General features: G+C 39.5%; 1 protein-coding gene across 1 annotated transcript in view; it reads right to left on the bottom strand.

Annotated features, from left to right (window-relative positions):
- Positions 1-12,687, bottom strand: part of GAD2 (glutamate decarboxylase 2) — a 60,596-nt gene that overhangs the window by 27,140 nt on the left and 20,769 nt on the right. Inside the window, exon 8 of the mRNA XM_006208904.4 lies at positions 9,214-9,293. Coding sequence (XP_006208966.1) covers positions 9,214-9,293 — 80 coding nt within the window. The remainder of the gene's footprint in view (positions 1-9,213; positions 9,294-12,687) is intronic.

The raw sequence follows: 12,687 nt of genomic DNA, 5'->3' as shown, positions 1-12,687 counted from the left end.
TGGGTAACTTATCCTAGGAAAGGCCCATGAGATAAACTGATAAAACAGCAGTCAACACAGATCATTCAGGAAGTACTGGTATTACAAAACCAAGCCCTTTGCAAAGAGAAAAATTTGACCATAATTATAAACAGTGAACTTCCTTGGTCCCTTTAACATATAGTTTTGATTCAGGAAAAGAATTTTAACTATAATAATGAACTGTATTTTTTCTCCTTTAAGATTTGTTTTCCAGTATGCACAATGGGATCCCTTGGCAGTACAGTCAGGATACGGGAGCAGGATATTTTTGATGAGTTTGTGTCTAATTCTAGTAATTAAAAAATTTTTACATTCTCTAAAAGCATTGGCTTATACACACACACACACACACACACACACACACACACTCACTCACTCACTCACTCACTCACTCACTCACTCACTCTAGTGATGGGCAATTGAGGACTTTACCCATGATGGAGTAAAGAGTTTCCTAAGAATGGAGAAGACTTTCTAAAGACACTAAAGGTGGAACATGTCTATAAATACCACAAATAAAATATAAAAGCAGGTATACATTTTGGAAATATTTACAACATATGTGACAAAAAGCGTTTTGTTTCTTTTTCAACTATAAATAACCGATAAGCATAAAATGCCCAACTCTGCAAATTATCAAAAATGCAAATGAAAACATCAGTAATAAAAAGGGGTTCTGTTCATCAAATTGATCCAGATCACTTAAGGTTTTAATTCTTAAGATTGATGAGGACATAATGAATAGTCACCCCTGTACATTGATTGGAGGAGGTATAAATTAGTTTGTTCCTTTCTGAAGGGCAACATGCCAACAAGTATCGTAACTCTTCATTTAGGCACAGTCCTAGGCTCAGAAATTCTATTTCTAGGAATTTATCCTAAGAAAATAATACATGTGCAAATATTTAGTCTCAATAATGTTTATAATTGTTTATAAACTTTTTATTTTTCATTTATTTATTTTTATAATTGTTTTTTTAAATAGTGAAAATTTAAAGTAACTTAAATGTCCAATAACAGGAGATTTGTTAACTAATATAAATTCTAAATAATAGATTATTAAGTAGTGACTGAGAATTATACTGGAGAATTTCTACTGACATGAAAATCATCCATAATATTTTACTATGTAAAAAATAAAATTTTAAGCAATAACTTTTTAATTTAAATATACAAATGCATTCAGAACTATATGCATCAAAGTATTATGAGAGATATGTTTAGGTCCTCCTATTTTCTTATTTTCGTACAGTGAATATGTTCTGCTTCTGGAATAAGAAAAAACATTGTATTTGTTTTTTAAAAAGGAAGAGGCTGGCTCTCATAGGCATCTCTCGTCTGTGTGGCTCGCTGTTGTCCATGACAGTGTACGCTAATAAACTCCTTTCTAGTCTCTAACAAAAATGGAAGGGATGCTATCCCTTACCTAACACCACATATAAAAACCCCAAATAGATCAGAGACCTAAATGTAACAGCTAAAACTATAAAATTCTTAAAAGAAAACATAAGACAAAAGATTCATGACATTGGGTTTGGTAATAGATAGTTTCATGGATATGACACCAAAAGCACCAACCAACAAAGGTGAAAATAGACAAATTGGACCTCATGAAAATTAAAGACTTTTGTGAATGAAAAGACACTGTCAATAGAGTAAAACGGCAAACCACAGAATGGGAGAAAATATTTGCGAATCATATATCTGATAAAAGGATGAATATTTAGAATATAGAGAAAACTACTCAATCTCAAAAATAAAAACAACCAAAACAATCAATTCAAAATGACCAAACAGATCTAAGAGACACACAAATAACAGGCCATCCAACGGCAGCAGAATAAAGATTCTGCTTAAGCGCATCTGGACACTCTCCAGAATAATGTTAGGCCATAAAACAAGTCAAAATTTGAGAAGATTGGAATCACATTAAGTATCGTTGTAACTGAAATTGTGTGAAACTAGAAATCAATAACAGGAAGAAAATTGGAAAAATTATAAACATGTGGAAATTAAATAACTCAGGCTTGCACAACCAATGACTCAAAGGAGAAGTCAAAAACTACCTTCAAACAAATGAAAATGGAAACACAATGTAGCAAAACTTACGAGGTGTAGCAAAGCAGTTCTAAGAGGGACGTTTATGGTGGCAAATATCTACATTGAGAAAAACAAAAGATCTCAAATAAGTAACCTACTTTTATATCTCAAGGAACTAGAAAAAGAAGAGCACATTAAGCCCCAGAGGTAACAGAAGGAAGGAAATAACAAAGATATCAGAGCAGAAATAAATGAACAGAGACTAGAAACACAGTAGGAAAGATCAACAAAACTGAAAGTTGGCTTTTTGAAAAGATACACAAACCGACAAACCTTTAGCTAGACTAAATAAGAAAAAAGGAGGGAGGACTCAAATAAATAAAATCATAAATGAAAAAGGAGACAACTGATACCACAGAAATAGAAAGTGTCATAAGAGATTACCAGGGAAAATTATACACCAACAAATAGGATAATGTAGGAAAAAAAGGATAAATTCTGAGAAACATACAACCCACCAAGACTGAGTGATGAATAAATAGAATTTTTGGATAAGTCAATAACGAGTAAACAGATTGAAGCAGTAATCAAAAACCTCCAATAAAGAAAAGCCCAGGATTAGATGACTTCGCAGGTAAATTCTACCAAACATTTAAAGAAGAATTAATGCTGATGCTTCTCAGACTCTCCCAAAAAATTCGAGAGGAGGGACACTTCCACGTTCATTTTATTAAGTTAGCATTATCTTCATACAAAAAGCCAGATAAGGACACTACAAGCAAAGAAAACTGCAGACCAATATTCCTAAAGAACATAGGTACAAAAATCCTTGCAAAATACTAGCAAATGAAATTCAACAATTCATTACAATGTTTTTTCACAATGATAAATGTGGTTTATCCCTGGGTTGCGAGGATGGTTCAACATCTGCAAATCAATCAATGTGACAGCACCACATTAACAGAATGAAAAATTAAAAAAATATAAACGTCATATAATCATCTCAATAGATACAGGAAAGGCACTTGACAAAATTCAACATCGTTTCATGATAGAAAACCTCAACAAATGGTATAGAGGCAGAGTACCTCAACATAATAAAGACCATGTCCACAATTAACATACTCAGGGTGAAAAGTTGAAAGATTTTCCTCTAAGATCAGTATCAAGGCAAGAATGACCATTCTTACCATTTCTGTTCAACATAGTACTGGAAGTCCTAGCTAGAGCAATTAGGAAAAAAGAAAAAAAAAAAGATGGGGGGAGGATATCCAAATTAGAAAGGAAGAAGTTCAGTTTTCTCCATTTGCAGATGACATGATCTTGTATGTAGAAAAACCCTAAAGACTACCTAAAAAAACTGTTTAAACCAATTTAAAAATTCAGTAAAGTTGCAGAATACAAAATCAACCTACAAAAATCAATTCCATTTGCAATAGCATCAAAAAGAATAAAATACTTAGGAATAAATTTAACCAAGGAGATGAAAGATATGTACACTGAAAACTATAAGACATTGATGGAAGAAGACAAATAGAAAAATATGCCATGTGCATGGATTGGGAAAGTTAATATTGGCAATTCCTATCAAAATTCCAATGGCATTTTTCACAGAAACAGAAAAAAACTCTCCTAAGATTAGTATGGAACCATAACAGAACCCAAATAGCCAAAGCAATTTAGAGAAAGAGAACAAAGCTGGAGACATCACCCTTCCTGATTTCAAACTGTATTACAAAGCTACAGTAATCAAAACAGAATGGTACTGACATAAAAACAGACAAATAGACCAATGGAACATAATAGAGGGCCCAGAAGTAAACCCACACATGTATAGTCAAGTAATCTTTGACAAAGACGCCAAAAATACACAAAGGCCAGGGGTTGGGGGGGTTGGAAAGACAAGTCTCTTCAATAAATGGTGTTGGGAAAACTGGATAGTCACAAGCAAAAGAATGACACTGGATCACTACCTTACACAATACACAAAAGTTAACACAAAATGGATTAAAGACTTACACATATGACCTGAAACCACAAAACCCCTTGAAGAAAACATAGGCAGTAAACTCCTTGATTTGGGTCTTGACAGTGATTTCTTTGACTTGACACCAAAAGCAGACAACAAAAGCCAAAATTAACAAATGAGACTACATCAAGCTAAAAAGTTCTGCGTATCAAAAGAAACAACAAAGTGAAAATGCAACTTATAACAGAAACTTATTTGTAAACCTTGTATCTGATAAAGGGTTACTATCCAAAATATGTACAGAACTCCTACAAGTCAATAGCAGAAACCAAATAACCCAATTAAAGAATAGGCAAAGGACCTGAATAGACATATTTCCAAAGAAGACATACAGAAGACTAACAGCTAGGGAGGGTATAGTTCAGTGGTAGAACGCATGCCTAACATGCACAAGGTCCTGGGTTCAATCCCTAGTACATCCATTAAAAATAAGTAAACTGAATTACCCACCCCCCAACATAAATAAATATATAAAAAGACAAAAGACTAACAGGTATATGGAAAAGTGCTCAACAGCACTAACCACCAGGGAAGTACAAAGCAAAACCACAATCAGGCATCACCTCACACCTCTTAGGATGGCTATTATCAAAAAGACAAGGGAAAAACAAATGCTGGTAAGAGCGTAGAGAAAAGGGAAACCCTTGTAGATCGGTGAGAATGTAAATCGATACAGCCAGAATGGAAAACAGCATAGATGGAGGTTCCTCAAAAATTAAAACAGAAGTACTATGTGATCCAAGAATCCCACCCCTTGGTAATTATCCAGAGGAAATGAAATCAGGGAGGGTGTATTTCAGTGGTTAGAGTACATGCTTGGCATGCATGAGGTCCTGGGTTCAATCCCCAGTACCTCCATTAAAAAGTAACTTAATAAATAAATAAATCTAATTACCTCCCCCTCCGAAAGGAAAAACACACAAAGGAAATGAAATCAGTATTTCAAAGAGCTATCTTACTCCCGTGTAATTCCAGCATTATTCATAATGGACAAATTTAGGAAACAAACTTAAGTGTCCATCAACAGACAAACTCTGTCATAATTCAGCCATAAAAAAGAAGGAAATTCTGACATTTGCTGCAACATGATGAACCTCGAGGACATTATGCTAAGTGAAACAAGTCAGTCACAAAAACACACGCAAAAAAGAGTGAGGTACCGAAAATAGTAAAATTCACAGAGACAAAGCAGAACGGCAGTTACCACGGCTGGAGGAAGGGGAGGGGGAGTTTTTGTTTAATGGGTATAGAGGGTTTAGAGGGTACAGAGGAGGAGACGAAAAGAGTTTTGGAGATGGATAACACAGCAACATGCATGTACTTCGTATCTCTGAACTGTACACTTTAAAAAACGGTTAAGAGGGTACATTTTATATGTATTTTACCACAGTTTAAAAAAACTGGAAAAAGCAAAAAACCGAAAGGACCCTATTTAGCTGGTGAACACTCGGAGTTCTCTTCTGAGTCCAAGCCCTGAACTTTCACTTCCCTGCGATGTGACCTCGGACCTGTCACACCCCGCCAGGACCATGAGTCAGATGGCGAAAAGGGAACTTATCATACTGTTTAGGACTATTGCACGGATAGAAACTCTTTATGAGCCACATCAGTGCCATGCTTGGCACATATTAAACACTCAATACGTGTCAGTTATTATTATTTTATAATCCTTCCTGATGGAGGACAAAATGCAACGGACACCACTAACACCTCTGAATTCTCTGCATCTTAAATTCACAGGAGATCTGACACTCTGAGGGCTCACCATAGCTCTGCTCAATAATTGATTCAGGATCTCTGTGAAGTGTACCCTGTAACAGTGCACTCAGTAGCTCACTGACCACCTGGAAGAGTTAATTAGCTTCCCTAACCTCCTTCAGGCACTGGCCACAATTCAGTTAATTTAATAAAAGAGTATAATGACCCCAGATTATTTATACTTTCAGTTGTTTGAATCAATCGTATGCTGAAGTATGGTACTTAACAAGCATGGTGAAATACACTCTAACTGTAACTGATAAAGCTAAGTGGTATGTTGCAAGAACAAAAATGTATACAAAAGCGCAAGTAGTTAATTTGTGTGGTATCACAGTATTAATCAAAATAGCTAACAGAATTCCTGTGTTACAAGGGAGCTTGGGAGGCCGGTGACTCTTCTAGGCCTGTGCCAACCAGGTATCATGTATCTTAGTCAGGCTCATTTTCCGTAAGGTTTAACAGCAATTTCCTAGTAATTTAGGTAAGTTAAAAGGACCCTAAAGGGAGGAGGAGGCGATGGAGAAATCAAAGAGAGTGGAAGGGAGTGCTGGGGAGAATTAATTTCTAAAAGCACCTGTAAATCCATACTGATAACAAATAGGGGGAGAGAAAGAGAGACGGAAAGGGGAAGCTCTTATTTATAGTAGAATAAAAGAAACTAGTAAACTTAGAAGAGATGATGCGTTAGAAAATCACTCTTTTGCAACCAGCATAATAATAATTGAGGCAGGAGTCATCAGCGGATACTAAACTAGTGCCTGAATATTTACAAAGTCTCAAAGAATCCCCTGGAGATATTTATTAACTGCAGGGTAGAGAATTGTCATTTTGCAGTGGAGAAACCTGGCAGACACCACCTTAACCAAACGGTCAGAGCGGACATTATTTCTGATAAGATGCACCAGAGAAAGACAAGCATCTCCCTGGAATCCTGCTCCCCCAAGCATCGCCTGAATCTAATCATGGGGAAATGCCAGACAAACCCAAACGAAGGTGCAAAATAAATGGTCTACACTGTTCAAAATGTTAATGTTGTGAAAAACAAAGGAAGGATGATGACATGTTCCAGATTAAAGGAGACTAAAAAGATGTGACAACTAAATGTAATCTGTGATCTCGGTCTAGAGGGAAAAAAATAGCTCTAAAGGATAAGTGTTGGGACAACTGATGAAATTTGAATCAGGTGTATAGATTACATAAAAGTCTTGTGTAAATGTCAAATTTCCTGATTTTCATCACTGGGCAGTGATCATGTAACTGAATATCCTTGTATCAAAAAATACACATTGAAGTATTAAGTGGTAAAGGGGCATGATGTCTGTAAGGAATTCTCAAATGGTTCAGGAAAAATTATGTCTATGATATGCATATAATTTATATATGTAATATTATAATATTATTACATTAAATATGTAATATTGAATTATATACGTGGAGAGAAAGAGACTGATAAAGCAAATATGCTGGAATGATGATAGTTGGTGAACTTGGGTTTTGGGTGTGTGTGTTCTTACCATCCTTGCAATTTTTCTTTAAGTTTGGAGTTATTCACAAAAATACAAAGTTAAAAGAGAAAAGGCTGGATGAGTTAACGTCTGAGGACCTTTCCAACTCTGAGCGTTTCCGAACTGAAACCCATTAACAGCTTGTCAGCGGAGTGTAAGCCCAGACCAGTGCTCCCGTGTCCCCAGCCCTCTCTGAAGCACCCCCTGCCCTTCCACCCCACCTTGTTTTCTTCCCCTCTGTCTCCTTCCAATTGTTTAATGTAAGATGAGAGCTCTTCAGACAAAGCTCCTACACAATTTTAGCCAAAAGGATAAGGAACTCATGTAGGAAATTAAACCTCGGCTTCTTTATCCCTTCTTTTCCCCCCATATACTTCACATTTACTCTCTAGGACGTCCTTCCTGCCACTTAAATAGGCTGCTCCTTAAAACAACCAACATCCTGGATTCAGTGTCTTCTCCATCCAGCTACTGCCCCACTTCCTCCACTTCACAGCTCAGCCTCTGGAAACGTCTCGAATTGTTCTGTTTCCTCCTCTCCCGCTCATCTTCAGCCTGCTGCCCTCATCCTTCTGTTGAAACTTCTCTTGCCAAACTCATCAGCCACCTCCTTGCAGGGAAAGCTGAGGGGCAGTTGGTGACCCTCCTTGCATCTCATCTGACGCTATTAACTGCTCCTTCTAGAAACGCTCTCATGGCCCTCGTGGCCCTGGGTCCTGATTCTCCTCCAACAACCCTGGCTGCTCCTTCTCAGCCCCCACTGCAGGCTCCTCTGACTCTTCATGTCCCTGAAGTGTGCATGCTCCTGAGTTCTTTCCTAGGCCCCCTCTCCATGGGTCCCTTTGTCTACCTTCTGATCTCCAGGCTAATATTTTCAGTTGCCTACCTGACACCCTCACTTGGACATATAAGGTCTTCAAACTCAGCTTCTCCAAATCTGAACTCTCCACCTGGGTGTAGCTTCTGATCTCAGAGAGGAGCACCACATGGACTTAGCTGGCGAGCCAGAGCCTGCCGTTCCCCCTTGACTCCTCTCTCAGTCTGCACACCAGTCAGTCAGTAACTCCCATTAATTCCAGCACTTCATCGCCACCGCTGTGCATCAGGTCAGCCCCCGTCCTTCCGATGCTCCTATGTCTCCCCACCCAGATCATGCATTCGGGGGCTGGGATTCTGCCTTGTGCTTTGCTAGTGACACGGTGGGTGATCATATATGTCTGTCTAATAGATTCATGTGAATAAATAAATGGTGACTTGAGTGGCTTCTTTTTAATTTATTGAAATTTCTTATTCAATCCTTTGAAGACTAAATTTAATTTCTTATATTTTCACCTCTGCTCCACCTTTTTCCAGAGTACCTATGAAGTTTGGGTGCCACTTAAGACAGGCACAAAGCTCCCCTAAGAAAGCTCTTTGGCTCAGGCACAATGCCGATGAGTTGCTGGGGAAATTATTTACCACCTGCTCACTAAACTGTCCCCCTCCTGTCATCGCTCCATCAAGTTCACACCATCTATGGCACCTGGAGTGATGACACTGCTATAAATCAGTGCTCAACCTGCTGGTTGTTGCTTAAGTGCCCAAGTGATGGACGTCCTTCTGCACCTTCTTGGTGCAGAATATTTTGATTGATTTAACAAAGGTTCTGATTCAGTCAAAGGTTGTGAATGCCTCTGTGGCATTGAGGAACAAGGTCCTAGGACTCCAAGCTAGAGCCCATGTGAAAAAGAAGTAGTGAATGCCAACAGCTGGGAGGGAGGCAGGTTGCCTGCTCCACATCATTGCCAGTTTTCAGACTTAAAGGTGTATGTGTATAACTTGCACATTGCTCACCAACAAGGGTTGCAGCTTCACGCTCACCTTTCATCACATTTAATCAGAATCACGCTGTCTGTTCCAATGCCCAAGGCTGCAGCTCCCTTCTTGAGGGAAAAATGACTCTGGAAAAAAAAAGTATATTTGTAATTAGTTGCATATAAAGTCAAGATCCACTCCTTTGGCCGCTTTTTCCTTTTCTTTCTTTTTTATTTATTTATTTATTTAAGGGGTAGGTAATTAGGTTTACTTGTTCAGTTTTGAAGGAGGTACTGGGGATTGAACCCAGGACTTTGTGTTTGTTAAGCATGTGCTCTACCATTTGAGCTATGTACTCCCCTCTTTCCTTTTATTTCTAATCTGTCCTTTCAAAGCCTGGATTGCTGAGAGAAGATGGTCTCTTTCACTCAAACTTTTTTTTTTTAAATTATGGTGAAACACACACAACATAAAATTTACCATTGTAATCATTTTTCAGTGTACAGTTCAGTGGCCTTAAGTACCTTCATATTGTTGTGCAACCATCACTACCATCTATCTCCTTAACTCTTTTCATCTTGCAAAACTGAAACTCTATCCATTAAACGAGAACTCCCCACTCCTCCCTCCCCCAGCCCCTGGTGACCACCTCTATGAATTTGACTCCTTTGGTACCTCATATAAGTGGAACTATACAGTATTTTTTTTTCATGATTGGTCTATTTCATGAGCATAACGTCCTCAAGGTTCATTCATGTTGTCTGAATTTCCTTCTTTTTTAATGCTGAATCATACTCATTTTATGTATATACAACAATTTGTTTTTACATTCATCCATTGGTGGGAACTTGGGTTGCTTCCACCTTTTGACCATTGTGAATAATGCTACTATGAACATGGGTGTAGAAATATCTCCTTGAGCCTTGCTTTTAATTCTTTGGGTATATACCCAGAAATGGAATTTCTGGATCACATGGCAATTGCGTTTTTGAGGAACTGCCATACTGTTTTCCATTGCAGCCACACCATTTTTCTTTCTCACTGGCGGTGCACAACAGTTCCAATTTCTCATATACTTGTCAACGGTTGTTGTCTTCTGTTCTTTGATAATAGTCATTCTAGTGGGGGTGGGAGTGATAGCTCATTATGATTTTGCTTTGTGTTTCCCTAACCATGAGTGATGTTGAGCATCTTTTCATGTGCTTATTGGCCATTTGTACATCTTCTTTGGAGAAAAGTCTATACAAGTTCTTTGCCCATTTTTGAATGGGGTTGTTTGGGTTTTTTTGTTGTTGTTGAATTCACTTGGGCTTTTGCATGAAGATAACAAGACCCCAGAAATTATAAAAGGACCCGCTACCCCAACACACAGTAATCCAGGCCAATTTCACATTCAAGGCATAAGAACACATTAACCGCCTCCAGCAGCTGTGTGCTGGATGGCTCTCAGGCTTATATTTTGCTGCCCGGAGATTACATTCAGTTTCTTGCAAGCTCAGTGACATTGGGTGCACTCCAGGAAGAGAAGTTGGCCTTAAATCCAGCACTCTTCATCCTGGACTTGTGTGTGGGGGGTGCTTTTTGTTGTGGAGGCGACAGTCCAGCCCGGGGTGGGATCAGGAAGGAGGCATTGGTCACTGGTTTGGGCAAACAGTGCATACAGAAAGGCCACCCTGACAAGCCCCTACTGAATCTTTGTGCTTTTGGTTACTGATTCCGGGTAAGAATCTGAATCTCAATGGCTGTAATCACAGTGCAATTTGGAGAGGGAGAGAGGCTAACCTAGCCCAGCTGTCCTGCATCTGTGAGCAGCCTCTCACTGTTAACTATAGATCATTAAGCTGCCCAAAAGGAGAGCTGCTTCCTCAATTTACATCTCCAGAGGGCTGCTGACTGGAATTTCAAGTTACGGTTCCAGAGTGCACTGTCTTTGAACGCCCACTTCGGACTCCTCCAAATTCTTAAATATGCAGCATAGAACTGTTAACATGCATATTTCTAGGGGGTATGGCTAATACGCAGGAAGAAATCACCTTTATCACAGCAGCAAATAATATAAACCAGTAAACAAGGCACCGAATAGAGGAGTTTTAAAAGCCCAGTTTAGTTAAGAGCAGTAATGAGAAAGGGTCATTAGTCTCATTTTACAACCTCAGAAAGACAAAGTGGACAATCGTTACCAAGATACTTGGAAATAGGAAGCTTAATTGGACTTGGAAAGATGCATGACTCCCCCACCAATAGAAGTGTTCTCTCTTATGTAGTTAGTGGGTCCCTGGACGACCCCAAAAAGAAGGTGCTCAGGGGAAAACCATGCTAAGTCTGTTACTGCCAGGAGAACACGGAGCCGAGGGGCCAGCTGCCCCGCTGAGCAAGCACATGCTGCCCGAGTCAGGCCCGTCAGTGTATGAGCTCATAAGCACTGTTAAAATCAAACACAAACGGAGCCCTGAAAATTCCCCGAACAGACAAACCCAGTGTAATCAGACAAGCAAAGCTTCATTTAGCTTACGCTGCAAGACAAGTGAGGCTCACTTGACCTGGGTCACTTCTCAGGCCTCTGAAAATTGTAAGTGGGGCTTAAATTATTCTCGCCAGTTGACACGAGGTAACCACTAAACGATCCCCTTTCATCTGATAAAATTCTAACGTGGTAACCAGTCACTGTGAAGAATCAACAGTCCCCACCGGCACAAGATTCGAGCTTCTTTCTCACCACACACCTCTGCCTCAGCCCATGCTCTGGTCTGTGTGCGCCTGGCTTGCAAGCTGTCTTTTTGGTGTGTGCACAGCACACTTTTACTAATTAGGACTTCAGTGATTCACTGGTTTTGTTTGTTTTTTTTTTTCCCCCTGAACTTTAGACAGCACTAAATAGCTAAATGGCACGTGGGGGATAAGTAAGAGATTTGGTGCACGCGGTCAGTGAGAGGAAGCAGTCTTGTCTGGTCTTTAATGAGGAAGAATGGGGATTCTCAAATGAGGAGCAATTACCTAGGACAATGGTTCACAAGACCGAATGCCACACATTTAAAGGAAGACACGTGCCCAAATAGGAAGCTTTTCAAGATGGAGAATAAAGGCATGAAAAAGAAAATTAGGTACCGAACACTGAGTCTGTTTATATATTCAGGGAAGGGAGAGGGAAATAGCTAAATGTTATCCAGAAAAAGCAAGGGACCTTGGAAAGAAGGAACTTGAGTGGGGGGAAAAAAAAAGACTACCTAGTGAGGAAGAGACAGCGAAGACGGCTTAAATGGCAGGACCCTGTGCTGGTGAGACAGTGCACCGAGAACCATTTTGCATCCCTGGCACCATGTTTAATGGAACCACTTGTTGACTAATCAGAGCAGAGGGCAGCATCCTGCAAGCTGTGGGGCCTGGGCACCAGGAATCTAAAGAGAGCTCAGAGGATGCTTAGTAAGAGCAGAGGGCACAGGGGACATGTGGCGTGGGTGGCCTTCACATCAGAAGGGCTGTGCCAGGGTCGGGGGCAGAGGGACAGACTGCTCTGGGTGACTTCAGAAGATAAAACCACGA

Source organism: Vicugna pacos, chromosome 35 (assembly GCF_048564905.1).
Source record: "Vicugna pacos chromosome 35, VicPac4, whole genome shotgun sequence".
Taxonomy (NCBI): domain Eukaryota; kingdom Metazoa; phylum Chordata; class Mammalia; order Artiodactyla; family Camelidae; genus Vicugna; species Vicugna pacos.
The sequence above is the reverse complement of the archived record's forward strand: the minus strand, read 5'-3'. Positions and strand labels throughout refer to the sequence as shown.